This window comes from Lissotriton helveticus, chromosome 1_1, assembly GCF_964261635.1.
Source record: "Lissotriton helveticus chromosome 1_1, aLisHel1.1, whole genome shotgun sequence".
Classification (NCBI taxonomy): Eukaryota; Metazoa; Chordata; class Amphibia; order Caudata; family Salamandridae; genus Lissotriton; species Lissotriton helveticus.
This window is the reverse complement of record NC_136057.1, coordinates 418,290,656-418,306,643: the sequence shown is the minus strand read 5'-3', so window position 1 is coordinate 418,306,643 and position 15,988 is coordinate 418,290,656. Positions and strand designations below refer to the sequence as shown.

The 15,988-nt window shown below is 41.7% G+C and overlaps 1 protein-coding gene across 4 annotated transcripts in view; it reads left to right on the top strand.

Moving 5' to 3' along the window:
* The window catches only part of DENND5B (DENN domain containing 5B), a 578,042-nt gene that overhangs the window by 334,012 nt on the left and 228,042 nt on the right, over positions 1 to 15,988 (top strand). For all 4 annotated transcript variants that reach the window (XM_078673773.1, XM_078673772.1, XM_078673775.1 and 1 more), the window contains one exon: positions 13,326 to 13,478. In XM_078673773.1, coding sequence (XP_078529899.1) covers positions 13,326 to 13,478 — 153 coding nt within the window. The remainder of the gene's footprint in view (positions 1 to 13,325; positions 13,479 to 15,988) is intronic.

The window sequence follows — 15,988 nt, the reverse complement described above, 5'->3', positions numbered from 1 at the left end:
TGTTGTTGTTGTTTTGGGCGTCGATATTCTCACCATTTGGTTTCTAATCCAGCCTCTCCTGATGTTGTACGCCCCTTCCCGGAAGCTTCTACAAGTGGTCGCCATGTTCAGATTCTTTTTTTCCGCTGTTGGGTCTGGAGACATTTCTGAAGGCTTTCCAATCACATAAAGAAAATTTGCTTGAAAGGTCGTTGAGGGAAACACCGGAGAAACCTATTGGAAAACGGGATCTGATTTGGTTTTTATCACACGATGCACAACTTCATGTACAAGGAATACCAGTTCCGTGTGACAAGGAGAACACACCTTTTAAATTCTGGATGAAGTGCCATCGCAAGTTTGCACATAAGGACAACCATCCAGTGTTCACCCTTTGCCTTCCAATAGACCACAGAATCGACGAATCTGAGCCCTTCACAGAATGCAATCTGATGACCACCATAAGAAGACATGCATTGCTAAGGGTGCGATGCTTCAAAATGAGGCCCCAGCAAACATAATTAATACCCCATTCAATGGAAAACAGTGTTTTGGGAGTGCAGTGCTTAAAAAGGACAATGCCACAGGAAAATCAATGGTAGCCCTGCAGTTTAAGTGGCATCTAAGGACACCAGTAGGTAGAATGAGCTTCCTAGGTCGCATCACACACCAGACTTTTCAAGGTGCAAGCCAGACACAAACACCTACTCGACAATGGCAATACAAGACACAACTACGTCAACCCTTTCGGGGACAAGAAGAAGGCACCAACCGGTAAGTGACTCAAAAGACCAACATCCCCTCCCACATGCAACACCTTTCAGTAGTGGAGGAAGGTCACCTCAGACAACTGGATACTTATTATCATCTAACATGGCTATTGCATAGTACTAGTCAAAAACCCATCCGTAAAAGGCCCAAGGAGAGGGGTCCACAAAAAACAAGAAACAAACGACTACTACAAGAGGTAAAATAATTGCTACAAAAGAAGGTATTCGAAAAAGTGCTCAAAAAGGAAATTGGCCAACGAAACTGCTCTACATATTTTCTGATACCGAAGCAAGACTGAGTTCTACGTCATATACTGGACTTGCGTTTCTTAATCAAGTTAATAAACATACATAAATTCTTCAATGACAGCGCTGCAGGATGTCATTCCATAGGTGCAACAAGAAGACTATATGGCAACAATAAATCTAAAAGATGAATTCCTACACATCCCAATAAATCCCAGCCACAAAAATACTTGCGCTTTGTTGAAGACAGAACACGCTATCAAATCAAAGTGATAGCATTCGGAATGCAATCACCACCCAGAGTGTTTGCAAAGTGCTTACCAGCAGTTGAGGCACATCTGAGGAGGCAAGGGATATACGTATATCCTTACCTAGATGACTGGCTGGTAAAAACAAACTCACTACACAAGTGCACAAACAACATAAATAAGGTTATATCAACACTACACAAACTGGGGGTTTCCATAAACCAAGAATAATCATCACCCAAACAAGAACAAGAAAAGATCTTTCTGGGAGCGTGAATCAACTCAACAGAGGCAAAAGCATACTCTTGCGAGAAGAGGATACTATAGTTGATGCACGAAGCTCACCAAGTCTCTGATAGGGGGGACTGTGGGGAAGATGCTGGTGAAAATGGCCTTCTGCCTACCTCGAACACCGTATGCACTGTTAGATATGAGACCAATTAAACAATGGGTCCAGAGTCATTGTTCACAAGATATAGGGAGTTGGGAACTCTAGTGGTTGTCACGCAAAAAGTACAGGAGGAGATGGCATGGTGGAACAAAACAAATATAGCAACTGGAAGACATTTCATATCTCCCACTCCAGCAGTGACTATTACCACAGACGCCTCGGATATGGGATGAGGAGCTCATATGGGAAGACTCAAAATCATAGGAATCTGGGAAGTAGAGGAAGCAGTACAACTCATAAACGTACTGAAAACAGTGTTCCTAGCCTTAAAAGCCTTTCAGAATAAGCTGTGGGGAAAATCAGTGCTAATTCAAACCAACAATACATTATCAATGTTCTAGCTCAAAAACATGAAGGAACAAAATCCTTTGTACTTTTAAAACTAGCACAGGAATTCTGGAGATGGGTCTTCTAGACATAAATAAACATAACAAGAATACATCTACCAGGGACAGACAGTGTAAAAGCGCAGACAAGCAACCACCTCACACAAGTGGGAACTAAATCAAACAGTGCTCAAAAAGATCTTCAGAAAGTGGGGGAACACCAGAAATAGACCTTTCTGCAACACCTGGGAACGTGAAATGCCAATCCTTCTTGCCTAAACATTCACACCTTCAATCCTTCATTAATGCTCCGTCGATAGACTGATCAGGGAGATTTGCTTATGCTTTTCCCCCATCCCACTGTTATCACTGGTAATAACCAAATGCAGACAGTCATAGATGACCTTAATACATTCACCCCACAGTGGGCGAGACAAACCTGGTTCCCATTCCTAATAGAGATTGCTTACAACAATGTGCAGAAACTACCAGTGTTACAAAACTTGCTCTCCATGCAAAGTGGGGAAGATTCTTCACCCAGAACCGAATTCGCTGAACTGCGCAGCTTTGCCCCTGAGTTTATAGAGTTTGGACATCTAGCGCTTCTAGAGAGGACAATGGTGGTACTCAAAGAAGCAAGATGACCAACAAGGAAATGCACAGTCAAATGGGAAAAATATTCAAGGTGCTGTCACAAATATGGCTTCTTACAAGACAATCCAAAAGGCACCACAGTTATACAATACCTCACACACCTACTAGATCGCAAGTTAACCTGTGCATCTTTAAAGGGACATTTGGCAGCAATAGTGGCCTACACTTGGGGTCACACTAAAAGAAGTTTCTTCTAAACTCCTGTGATCAAAAGATTTCTAGAGGGGGCAGAAAGAATAACCCCACCAAGTAGTGTACTAACACCTACATGAAACTTAAACCCAACTCATGAGGAAACCCTTTGAACCACTTCACAAGGCCCCTTTGAAATTAGTCACACTTAAAACAGCCTTTTCATCGCAATGACATCTCTACGAAGAGTGAGTTGCAAGCGCTAACCTTCCAAGAACCATACATGCAAATACTCAAAAACAGAAAGTCATGAGGTGAGACCCACATTTCCTACCAATGGTGAGATCACATTTTCACATACACCATGCAATTCAAATGCCTAGTTTCTTCCAACAGCCAACGACTCAGGCTGAAAAAGCACTACATGATGCCAGAAGAGCGCTAATATACTATATAGAGAAAACAAAATCAGTAAGGAAATTAAAACAACATTGTCTTTCGCAGGCAATAACAAAGGAAAACCAGTTACTAAACACACCATCACAAGGTACAAAGTACAAAGTAGTTTATTGTGTTGATTGTTTAAAATCTTACAATATTACACATCTAAAAGAAAAACAGTAAAAGCTATATTCGTGTATAAAAACACTTAAAATACCATTACATCAGCTTTGTAGTCAATTAAATATTTAAAATAGTTACAGCTCCTAGTTTCCTTTTAACTATCATTAGGAACTTTACAAATGTAGCATTTAAAATGATATCATTCGAGTGCAGGCACTTAATCAGGGCCTGCCTGCATATCCTTATGCCTCGTACCTTAAAATGAAACTTAAGCAATGTTTTTCTCTCCTGCAAGAGTTCAGGGCAAGTACACAGAAGATGCAGAATATCCTCCTCACCACTATTGCACAGTCTACATTGCGTTTGGGTTACCGATCTCTCCCACGGTGGAAGGTGACACAGGGCTGGCATTATTCCAAATCTGGCTTTTAGGAGCACCTGTTTGTTTTTTTCCGTCCAGGGTGTTACCAGATATTGTTGAATTTCCTTCTTTTTATAACCGTTAATTATCGCCCAAGTGTGTTTTCTCTTAGTAAGGATCGCTTTATCGTTTAAAATCAATAGGTGGTTTGCAGTTTTATTCATTATTTTCTTAAACGATGTCTGGTTATATTATTTTCCCATATCGATGTAACCGCAAAATCCTTTATTGCTTCCCTAAGATAGAGCCATGCAGTGGAGTTAGTATCATTATTTAATTTGGTTCATAACAGGAGCGATATTTCATTTTGGTGGTCAGTTTTTATTTGGTTCCAAACTTTTATAAAATGGCCTTGCCTTGCATAGTGTTGATTAGTTAGCCAAACTCCAACCTTACTTGGGCTGGGGATGCGTTCGCGGGAAGACGAAATAGGGCCCGATATGCTCTGGTTATGATTTTGTTCAGAGTTTCAGTATCCTTGCCCATTACCGCTTCACTACCATATGTGATAGTCCGTCGGAGTCTTGCACTAATAATACTCAAAAGAGGGCCATAGGTTAGGCTGGAAAGTGACTTCTGGACAATTCTGAATGCTGCAGTTAATGCATTCGCTTTTCTTTGGATGTCCCTTTTTTGTAGTTGGAAGTTGCCCTTTGCATCAAATAGCACACCCAGGTATTTGTATACCTCTACTAGTTCTAGCTCGGTCTGGTCCATGAACCATTTACTCTTGAGTCTTATCGTATTATTTTTGGTAACTACCATGATCTTAGTCTTTGTCTCGTTTATGACCATCCCATGATCCTTCGAGTACATGTGAGTCCTCCTAATTAGACGCTGTAGTCCCACTTTTGTATGGCTCAAAAGTATGACGTCGTCCGCATACAACAAGTTCGTATGACGCTTATCAGCTAATTTCGGGGGTGCGCGTTTTCCTCGTCCAGTATTACAGTTAGGTCAGAAAGAAACAAATTAAAGAGAAGGGGGGCTAAAACACAGCCTTGTTTCAGGCCTTCATTTGCTGTAATCTCCTTAGATAGTGTTGTGCCGTCCCCCATCCTCACACTCACCCATGTGTCAGTATATAAGAGGCGAATCAGCTTAAGAAGGGGAGGTGGAATTTTCATTTTGTCAAGTTTTTTCCAAAGTAGTTTTCTATTGACACAATCAAATGCGGATTTGAAGTCTATAAAACAAAGATACAGAGGTTGCTTCCGTCTAATTGTCTTAACCATAATTAGGGCGAGAACCAAAATGTTTGTTGTTGTTCCTAAGCCTTGTATGAAGCCTGTTTGATTGAAAGGCAATTTCTTGTTTTCAGTCACCCATTCCGATAATTTAGTCGGCAAAATTCTGGCAAACAACTTGGCGTCCGTATCTTGTAATGTGATCAACCTATAGTTTTCTGCAAGTGCCCAATTTCCTTTTTGGAAAGTTGGGGTTATTGGGGAGCCTCGCCATGACTTGGGTACAGTTCCTGTTAGGATGACTTCTACGTATAATTTCTCTAGGATGGTCGCCCATAGTTCCGGGTTTTCTTTAAAGAGTGCAAAAGGTATCCTATTCGGTCCGGGAGCACCGTTCTTCTGTTTTTTTATAAGTTTGATTATCTTTTCTTTTTCTATGAGTATTGGTGTATCCAAATCATTCTCCTGAGAGGAAGATACCATGTCGTTATCATTATTTCCCCCATGTCGCATTTCCGGTAAAGTTGGCCGTATAGTGTCTTGATTTAGATGTTTCCTCAAGAAAATCTTCCATTCCCGCTCGGTTAGCGGTAATGAGACTACTTGCTTGTTGGGTCTAGCGAGTCCATTGATAGTTTTCCAGAAGTCTCTTGGATTCTTCTGCTTACTGGCGTGCAATACTTTTGCCCAAAATGCCTGTATTGCTTTATTTTTCTCACTTCATATTAGCTTCTTCAAATTTTGATTTAGTAGCTTCAAATTTCCCAGGTTTTCTGCTTTTACCCCCGGTTTCTTCATTAACCTAATAGTACTATTTCGATCTTTCTTCAATTTCCTTATTGTATATGGCAAATTTAAATGATGTTCCTTATCCCTGTTTGGTTCTTTCCACTTTTGATTCTTATTTGTTTGTGTTTGACTTTGCGTCCTGATCAGCATCACAGTGAGATTTTCCCACTGCTCTATCACAGATTCAAGTACAGTGTCTTTAAAGGATGCTTCCACGAGCCTTTCCACCTGTTCATTCATTACTTCTTTGTTTCCAACATTCCAGAATAGTTTTTTATAGTTAGTTGTTCCAATATGCCCTTGGACCGTCTCATAAGCCTTGTTTGTATTTGTTCCGATGTTCATTATAATTATTTGCTGGGCGTGGTCACTTTCATTTACTTTCTTTAGTTGGTACGAGGTAATGTTGTGAAACATAAATAATGAGGTCATGGTGTAATCAATCCTGGAATGTGCATTATACCCAAAGTAACTATATGCTGGAGGCACATCCGATTTTATTCTGCCATTTAGAATTCGAAGTCCCATTGCTTCAATGTCCTTTACGAATTTTTTCCCCATTCCGTTCTTACTTGAGTTATTATCTTTCCCTAGATCCTGCTCTGGAATTAACCATTGGTGATTTTGCGATTGCGTTGTATCATCTCTTATGTAGGAAGACATAAGATTGAGGTTAAAGTCCCCGGTAATTAGAAAATCTGCCAAAGGATCTTCCAACATTATGTTGATTAGAACATTGTTCAAGGTTCCGCAAATTGTTTCCCTGCTTCGATTGTACGCAGTATGTATACAGTGATAAGATATAACTTTTTGGATTTTTGGTTATTTATTTTATAGTTTAGTTTGACTATCAGGATGTTCGTACTATATACTTCCACTTGCTCATGGTGTACCTGTAACGTATTAGCGATAAATATTGCCTGACCCCCACTAGCTTGCCCGAACCTTTGCTCTTCCTTTGTGTGTTCATAATAGCCGGCGTATCCATGCAACAAAAATGGATTGTTTTCCCATGTTTCTTGTAGTGCTATAATCTGGGATGTTTCCACTATAGAATCAATATGTGCGTTGTGAATCTTACCTCTCAACCCATTAATGTTCCATGAACACATTTTTATTATTTCTTTGTCGTTACCTATTGCGCCTATTTGCAGTGGACTACCATATCATTGTTTACGGTTGGTGTGTAGTGCCACATTAATCCATTTTTCATTTATTTCTAAATTTCGGTCTATGGTATTTTGCGACGGGGTACATACATTTTTTGTGGGAGATCTACCAAGTGCATTTTTTAGGACAAACGATCTGAGTGTCTACATTTAGATTTTTTAATATTGTTTCATTCCCAATAAAAGGAGTAGGATAAACCTCTGGGATTTGTTTGGTTAGTAGTATGCCCCAGGTTTTAAATGTCATTCGCCCGTTCATGATCTGCTCAGATATTATTGGAGATATTATTGGAGATATTAATGTAATTAACGTCGGAGTTTGAGTACTGTGTTTCCCCTCTATAAATTCAATAGAGATAATATCCTTACTTACAATGTTAGTCAGTGCTGGTATTGATTTAAATAGTCTAAGTAGGTTCCCACGATTGAGTATGCCTGCCTCTGGACTGAAATTCTGGTGTAAATATAAGTTTTTCACTGATTTTGGGGATTTGGTGCATAAGGACCTCGTTTTTCTCAATTTGGTTGGGTTTGTAGGTGATTGTTTTTTCCCTTCCCCGCTTTTAATCTGTAGATAGTCCCATTCTTGTGTTTTAGTAGGTCCGTTCCCAGCCTTCACCACTGTAGGGTCCACAACTTTTTGTATTCTCACATCAGTGCTGTGGTTTTGGTGAGGAATCGTTATTATGGTTGATTTAATAGGGCTACTTCCATTCATTTTGTGAGAATAACCATTACTTAGCGCTCTTTCTTCATCTTTTTGCGTTGTGTGCAGTTTGGTTACCTGTGGCGGGATATCTGGGGTCATATTGCCCTCTTGCCCTTTTAATACTCTATTATCATTCCTTGATGAAATTTGTGTTTCATTTACGTTGGGGCACATTGTTTGGTTTGGACCAGATATTGGGTTTTTACCAAAAATAGGAAAGTAGTTGTTTCTACCTTTCGTTGTATCCTCTGAGGTTATTGATATTTGATCATCATCTAACTTATTTGTAGTCGTCCGTTTCAGTCTTTCATTTTTTCTTGCTTTTCGGACTTTTTTTCTTTGACGTTTGGACATCGTCGAGAAACCATCTGGTTCAGTAATATTGTGGATTTGATCCTCTTGATTAGCTTTACATATAGTTTCATTTCCTGGTAGGTCCATAGCTTGCTGGATTGGTAGGTTAACTATTTCACCGTGTTTTGTTGACTGTTTTAATTCAGTGCATTTGGGGCTGACAAACCCATTCCCAGTTACATTTTTATTCTTTTCCTTTGTAGTAGCATTATCAGTATTAACTTTCTCCATACTGACTTGGATGTTTCTTTTAGTGTCTTCTATTATACTTGTTAAAACTGCCTGTAGTACTGCTAGTTTATCCATGATAGGTACGTAGATACAGTCAGAAGTTGTTTTTTCGTTTTCTGACTACTCTGATTATCAAATTATTTAGTTGGGCCAGTTTATTATCAATTCCCGCCACGTTATTTGCCATCATTTTTAAGAGGTCAATTTGTATGTCCATTTTATTTGATTGATACTGAAGAGCTTCCAATGTGAGCGTCGAAGTTTGGTAAAAGATATCCCAAGGTATCCCTGCTTCTTGTTGTTTTATTCTCGATTCTGTGTTGTGGGCCATTTCACCCTTAATATGATCGGTACAATGGGGATTTTTTTGTTCCACCTTATTTTTTGAATAGTATTCGAGACTAAGACATGTTGTTCCAGAGGTCCTTCAGAATCTTCCTCCAACATCTTGGTTTCTTTTGTTATTTCATTGAGCATGATTTCGTTGTTGTTACTCCCCTGGTCAGCCCTATCTTGATTATGGTATATTTCATATTCCTCAAAGGGATTTTGGAAAAGGGGGGTGGTGATGGACAGAGCTTCTGAATGATGCAGAATACTCTTACCAAGTCAAGAGATCATGGTTTTAATCCATCGCCGTTTTTTAGCTCACTGCACCATCCCAGCTCAGAACCTGGCTATATGCAAATTAGTCTGTTCCTGTCCCAGTGCATGATGGGAACAGGGCAAACCAAACTACCAAGCCAATTCTTATACTGGGAAGGAAACAAGCTTCCGGGGACCGGTTTCTGGCATCACAGCCTTCTTCGGCCCGGCTTGCTTGAATCCTGATGGTCTAACCCAGGGTGGTGTGGAGTGCAAAAAAACGATGGATTTAGGCCCAGATCCTTGTACTGGGGTGAATGTATGACATTGTTCTACATTCTGTCCATCAACTGTGTTTTTTGCAATTTTCACCCCGAGTGGGCTGGGTATGCTCAGACGTGAGTCCCAGGCTCTCCACACCACTGGAATCAAGCTATCCAGGCTGATGAAGGCTGATAGCCAGAAACCGGTCCTTGGATGCTTGATTCCGGTCTGGGAAAGACATGGCTTGGTAGTTCGGACTGGACTGTTCCCATGAGGCACAGGGTCAGAGCTGATTTGCATATAGCCAGTGTCTAACCCAGGGTGGTGTGGAGTGCAAAAAAACGATGGATTTAGGCCCAGATCCTTGTACTGGGGTGAATGTATGACATTGTTCTACATTCTGTCCATCAACTGTGTTTTTTGCAATATTCCTCAAAGGGTACACCCAACCGTTTATTGATTTCAACATTAACTTCAATGGGGAACATTGTTGACACTTGCTCCATCCTATCTCCGTAATGTTGTTGATTAGTTTCCTGAGAATGTGAGTACAGTATTTTTGAGGGAGAATCATCATCATTTACCTTTGCGATTTCCTTTGACTCTGTCTCTTTCTTTATAGCACCATTTTAGATCTCTTTTGGTGGTTCTTGCTGCGTTATCCATTGCAGTTGGTCTCCAATCAATATATCTAAGTCCTCACTTTGGTTTTCGTCACGGTTTTGTTCAATTTGTTCCGTTTGCTGACCGTTTTGTGTCATGTTTTGGGACACTCTGCTAGTAGGTTTCACGGGGGTCTGTAGTTTGTCCTTGTTTGATTCTGGTTTCATTAACATCAGAGCTCCGGTTGGATCCTTCATAAATTGAAACTTATCCGGTATTTTTCCAGATTTCTCGAACATCTGTGAAATCGGGGAGATGAGCGACTGGGTCAGTCCTGGTGCGTTGTTTTTTAACTTTTTTGATACCGTAGATTGCTGCATTCTTTTCGCTCGTTTAGATGTTATGCCTGCAGTCCTTTCCTTTCCTGATCTCATATTATTGACTTTGTTGTATTTGCTGGTTACTGTATATCTGAGTGTAATTTAATTCCGTGATTGACTCCCAGAGACACTCCCTAATACTCTCCTCTCTCGTTGCTCCTACCAGTTGGCAAAAATCTGCCCGATCCGCAGAGATCTGCACAACTTCCCAAGCCTGTCTGCTTCTTTCATACGCTGCTGTGTTACCACTTCCAACACATGCACAGTACGCGGAGAAGTTGGAGCAGCTGCCGTCAGGGAGGGGCGGTGACTGCGGTGTTGCGGTGTAAGGCAGAGGCTGAAGCAAAGGGGGGCAATTGGATGGCTTGTCCAACTCAGAATTAACTTTTTCCGCTGGTTCAATGCAGGTTCAATGCAGGTTCAATGCAGGTTCAATGTAGGTTAAATCCAGGTTCAATGCAGGCTTAATGCAGCTTACTGAAGATACTTGCTTGCAGGTCAGGAAAGTTCAGGAAATAGTTCAGTAAAAGTTAAGGAGCATGCAACTTGTAGTTTTGAGAAAAATAAAAAATAAATAAAAAAAGTAGTAGTATAATTGCTGGGGCTTACCGTTCCAGTCCAATGCCCGGTAAATATCGTCCTTGAGCCTATCACTCCCCCTCTCACCCATCCGTTTTATTTGCCGTTTTATTTGCCGGTTATTTTCTAAATCAAAGTCCTGGATTATATCCTGTATCCTGAATCAAATCCTTTGCCCCGTGCCCTCGCCACCACCACAGCTCACAGGCCCCAGACAGCTATCAGAAAGGGGGGGCTGTAGGGGGCTATGGGGGGGGTACAGGCGTGGCTTTTTACCGGAGGCAGGAAGCCAGAAGGATGCCACGGCACACGGTACTCAGGGTCATGGGAACACAGGGGGAATCTCCAGGAACCAGTGCAGCACTTGTAGTACAGTCCCGTAGTCTCGCAAATCAGGGCACAGACCGGGACGACCTCAGGCTTCTAACTTTGAGCCTGACTTGGTGGTAACTGACCGTGATCCCCTCTCCGCTGACTCGGCAACTCCGTTCCGCCCGGACCGTTGAGCCAGGTTTCCCTGGCTCCCCAGGCCCCGCCCGATGCAGGTGGTGAAGGCGATGGCAAACGGGGGCAAACAGGGGGACCCCCAGGCCTCAGCGTGGGTACAACGGGCTCAACGGCACAGCGTCAGCAGCGATTAGCGAAACTTCGGAAGCCACGGGCAGCCTGCAGCAACCGATCGGCGTTGATCAGGATGGTGTTCTGGCGTTTCTCTCTCGTCTCTTTCTCGGCGCCCTCTCGTGTTCTTGTGCAAACTATTCAAATCAATGCTGGTGTAGGGACAGAATCACAAGGTGGATTACTCCGAAAATCCAGATGTCACACTACAGTTGACATTCAACTACTGATCAAACCAAGAGAACACTCAGCATGTAAGAAAGGAGGTACAATAGCCTTCCTGGACAATATCCCATTTGATCCAGTTGGTCATCAGTGCACATGTTCACAAAGCCCTACTACATCAACAGACAGATGCACAAGGAAGTGCAAGTAGGACAAAGTCTACTGAAACATTTATTTACAAGCTGAAACTCCTCTCCAACCCAGCCTCTACAAGGATTAAAAAAAAGCGCTACAAAATCAGTGCACAGCATGTGAATCCAGAAAAGATTCATGCTACAAAACAAAATGGTTTCTTACCTGTAGGAGTAGTTCTGCAGCTTGAAGAATTTTCTGGATTCACACCATACCCACCCGCCTCCCCAAGAGATGAGGGAGCGGAAGAAAGTAAAGCTTGTATAATAAAGCAAACTCCACAAGAGAAAGAATAATGAATCTGAAGATGGCGACCACGCATGGAAGCTTCCAAGGAGGGGCGTATTACGTCAGGAGAGGCTGTATTAGACACCAAATGGTGGGACAGTCGACGCCCAACAACAACAAAAAAGAGAGCGAGATTGAAAAAGAACTAACGCAAAGGAGAATTCCAGACCCATCCACTAGATGGCAGAATAATACACAACTTGATTTAGTGGCCTCCCCCCAGCCATGTCTTCCATTATTATCACCAATTTTCAGTCGCAGTGCCTGAGGATTGCGCCCTACTGCAATTAACTGGCAGTTTCTGCCAGGGGGAAAGAGATGATTGCTTTAGATGCGGAATTCCATGTACCCCTTAATTCGAGCGGAACACTCACCTGCTGTTGTCCAGGGGCTTGTGGGATGAGCACCATAGGAGATGCACATGACACATCTCTCCAGATTATAGGTGCTTGGATGTGACCTCACTGTAGTGGTTTATTATACAACGTTTATACAATCATAATATCGAAAAACAAGAATAACAGATACCGGAGTACCCATAACAAAGAATGTCTAAATGAAAAAAAATTAAATGGCTTTTCCCCATCTGTAGGAAAGTGTTTATTACCAACTTTTTTACTTTCACCAAATTGACCATACTGATAAAAACATACTCTTTAAAAATTCAATAATATAAAACACACTTTTCATATTGCTACAAAAAGGATCCAGACCATAGCTCCAAACCGTTTGAGAATGTGGCGAAATAAAATTGTCTATTTTTATACCACCAATTAATAAATTCATAGGCGTTCTGAATAAAACAGTATGCATCCTATTGTTAGTTAAAATCTAAAATATTTTTTTATTTAGTCTCATCTTAAAAATATTTTCATTTTATCCCTAATAATACTCTGAAGAAATAAAAAGAAGGGGCCATATACAAGTAAGTATCTACCTTTCTTTATCTGCATTTTCTCCATCATGTTCTACATGCAGAAATTAGTTAATAATCCGCCCGAATGGCTGTCTCAAAGAGAGCTTTGGTAAGCTAATATCAAACAAAGTTAGTTGTACATATTTCTTATAAAAGTGTAATGTGGGAAGTACGATCTGGGAGACTACCATTACATAGTACCCCTGTATTATTACGACCTCAATCAGTCCATAGTATATACTAACTGAATTCTAATTCTCTTTTTCCAGTGATGTACTGACTTGGGAACAAAGATACCAATTAAAACCAATTAAATACCCTCCCCATACATTAGCCTATGTTTGTCTTGTTCAGTATAATTCGATTGAGATTCTTTGTTAACCTAAAACCTGCCTTATTCCCAAAAAATTCTGATTATAGTCAAGATTCAAAGAGTGTAGTTCTAAACACTTGCGTCAGTAGCTACATTAATCATTGATAAACAATGTTTCTATTGCCATTTAAGACTAAACGAATGCTGGTAGAAAAAATGGGGCATGAAGCAGTGGAGCTTGGACATGGAGAGGCCAACATTACTGGTTTGGAGGAGAATACCCTAATTGCCAGCTTGTGTGATTTACTGGAAAGAATATGGAGCCATGGCCTACAGGTCAAACAGGTGTGTAATTCATGTTTTCCAAAGATACAAAAGCCTGAAATGGGTTTCTCACTGTTAATGTTTGTGTAATGGAATAATACATTGCTTTGAAACAAAGAGATGTATAATAAAGCATATATTGCTTTGTACATCATTTTGAAACACTGATTCCTATAAAGAAACATGGTCAAGATTTTGTTTTTGCTTTATTTTCCAACTTGATAGAATTTAACATTTTGTTTGCCAAAGTCCTGATGCATCTTCCCTTGCCTACAATGTTTTTTTCTTTTTTAGTTTCTTTAGTCACTTTTATGTTTGTTTAGTGCTTTTTCATGGCTTCCTGGAAAGCAGCAATGGATATTTGATCCCAGTCGGTGTTCCTTAGAACGTCTTAGTGATCCATGTACAATATTTGCAAAACTTTGCAATTGTTTCATGGGATTTGTCTCCTCAAAACGAAATAAAACTTCAAATGGGTAAATGAGGTGGCCCATCGTTATTGATGTGAAAGTACATGTTTTATAGTTATTTAGCAACAGAATCCGTTTAGCTTACTGCAAAGCTATGAAACTGTACAACTACAAACTCCCCAAGTTTTTCTTGAGTCAAGAGTTCTGACAGATGGATAGTGTTTTCCCAGATTTCTCCATAGATTTGTTCCCCTGTGTCTGTAGCACTGTGGCTTAATCTTCTTTTTCTTTTCTTTCGATTTTCCCTCTGGTTTCTGAAAGCCTTTATGGCTCAATCGTGGTACTACCTCCTTTTTAGGACTCGCACCTGGCGACGAAGCGCTGTCGCCAGCGAGACTTATTGTCAGGGACTTGCCTCTCATGCGGTACAGACCGGGGCACGCGCCGATTGGGGTCTGTGGACGCGCTCGTGAAGACGTGCTTGCGCAGACGCCCTTGCTTCGAATGAGTGTACAGCTGGTGCACGATAATTAGGCATGCATGCAGTAAGTGCGCGCGCACACCCTCCCCCCCCCCCACCCCCCCCCCCACCCCACGTGCTTTCGCTTTCCCTCCCTCCGGCGTTTCAGCCCACGCTCTCTGACTCGGCCCACTCTCACCTGTTGTACTCCATCAGCGCCATTGGGTGACACAGCCTGTCTGTTTCGCTACCGCCCATTTCTAGGTGCTAGCTGGGTTGGAGCTGTAGGAGTAACTAACTTTCTTTTACCATTTGTGCTATCCTTACTGTCTAGTGTTTTACCACGCATCTCACCCTCCCCATAGGCATCTTCTCTCTGCTTTTTAAATCCCATTTCTGGTATCTATCGCCTTGTTTTCAGCAAAGAAATTCCCTAGTCCCCTTCTCGCCCGTCCGGTTTAGGCGCATGTTTGGGGGCCGTCTTCTGACACTCTCTTGCACACTTCAGCAGGCTGCCTGTCTCCCAGTCCTTTACCACTTGGACCCTCCTCCTTGCTCGCGCGCACCCTCCCAGGGCAGTCCGGACAAGTTGGCGCGCGATAGAAATTAAAAAAGAGCGGAGCGTGGACGACTCCTGAGTAGTCGGGGGTGACCCCTCTAGGACTGGGGCCCCCCACGCCACACAGCAGGCTGTCGTGCAACTGCACTGGAGGATGGCTCGGCGGAGTCGCAGGTGAGTGTTGCTAGTGTCACCTGTGTCCACACAGCAGAACCTGGGCATTGCTAGAAATCTGGGTTACACTAGAGATGTGAACTGTCAGCATCTCAGAGATAGCTGGTCTCTGTTTCTCTCTGGATACGATCAGAGAGCCTCCAGGTACTGGGCACTTTTGCGAAGATAGGGTCAAAATGATCGAATATGGAATTTGTAATTGTTTAGTTCACTCCTATGTTTATTTGTTTTCATTCTGTTATGATTTGTTTTGAGGACGGCAAAGGGCTCTGTGTCCAAGTGTTTAGCCTACTATTTATTTCTCTGTGTTTATACCTTTACCAGCGAGTCTCTTTCCCACTTTGTGTCTGGATCCCGCCCAGATCATGGCTTCCCTCTCTTTGGTAGACGTAAAAGTTGCCCGCCTATTTCACCCACCACTTCCAATGGCGTCTACACAGTGATTTTAAGTCCGAGCCTTATTACGCATGTTGTGCTCGTCTGTCCTTCGGTTTTAACTTGCCTTACTAAGCGGCAGTTTAATATTATTTAGAATTGGATTGGTACCACTTGTATACATCCTTTGTATCCAATGTCCACACCGATTGAGCACACATATCGTGTTTATGCGCATTATAAACAGACTTTACTAAATAGTTTTGAATCGAGACTTACTGAACCATTTTGAGTTCAGACTTTGTTTATTCCAACTTAAAATATGCGTTGTACTTTTGTTTTGCTTGTGTATCGTTAGACAGAGTGCTGTATGTCGTCACATTGATCACGTTTACCACTCATGCTTCAAGTGAATTGTGTTACATTTGTTATATACAGCAACTTTTCCAAGTGTTATGAGTATTTGTATAACACACGTGTGCTAGTAGTGTGGGCCTGTAATACAGCAGTACTTTTTTGGTACGACTCCATCTGTTGGTGTTTTGGTTCATCT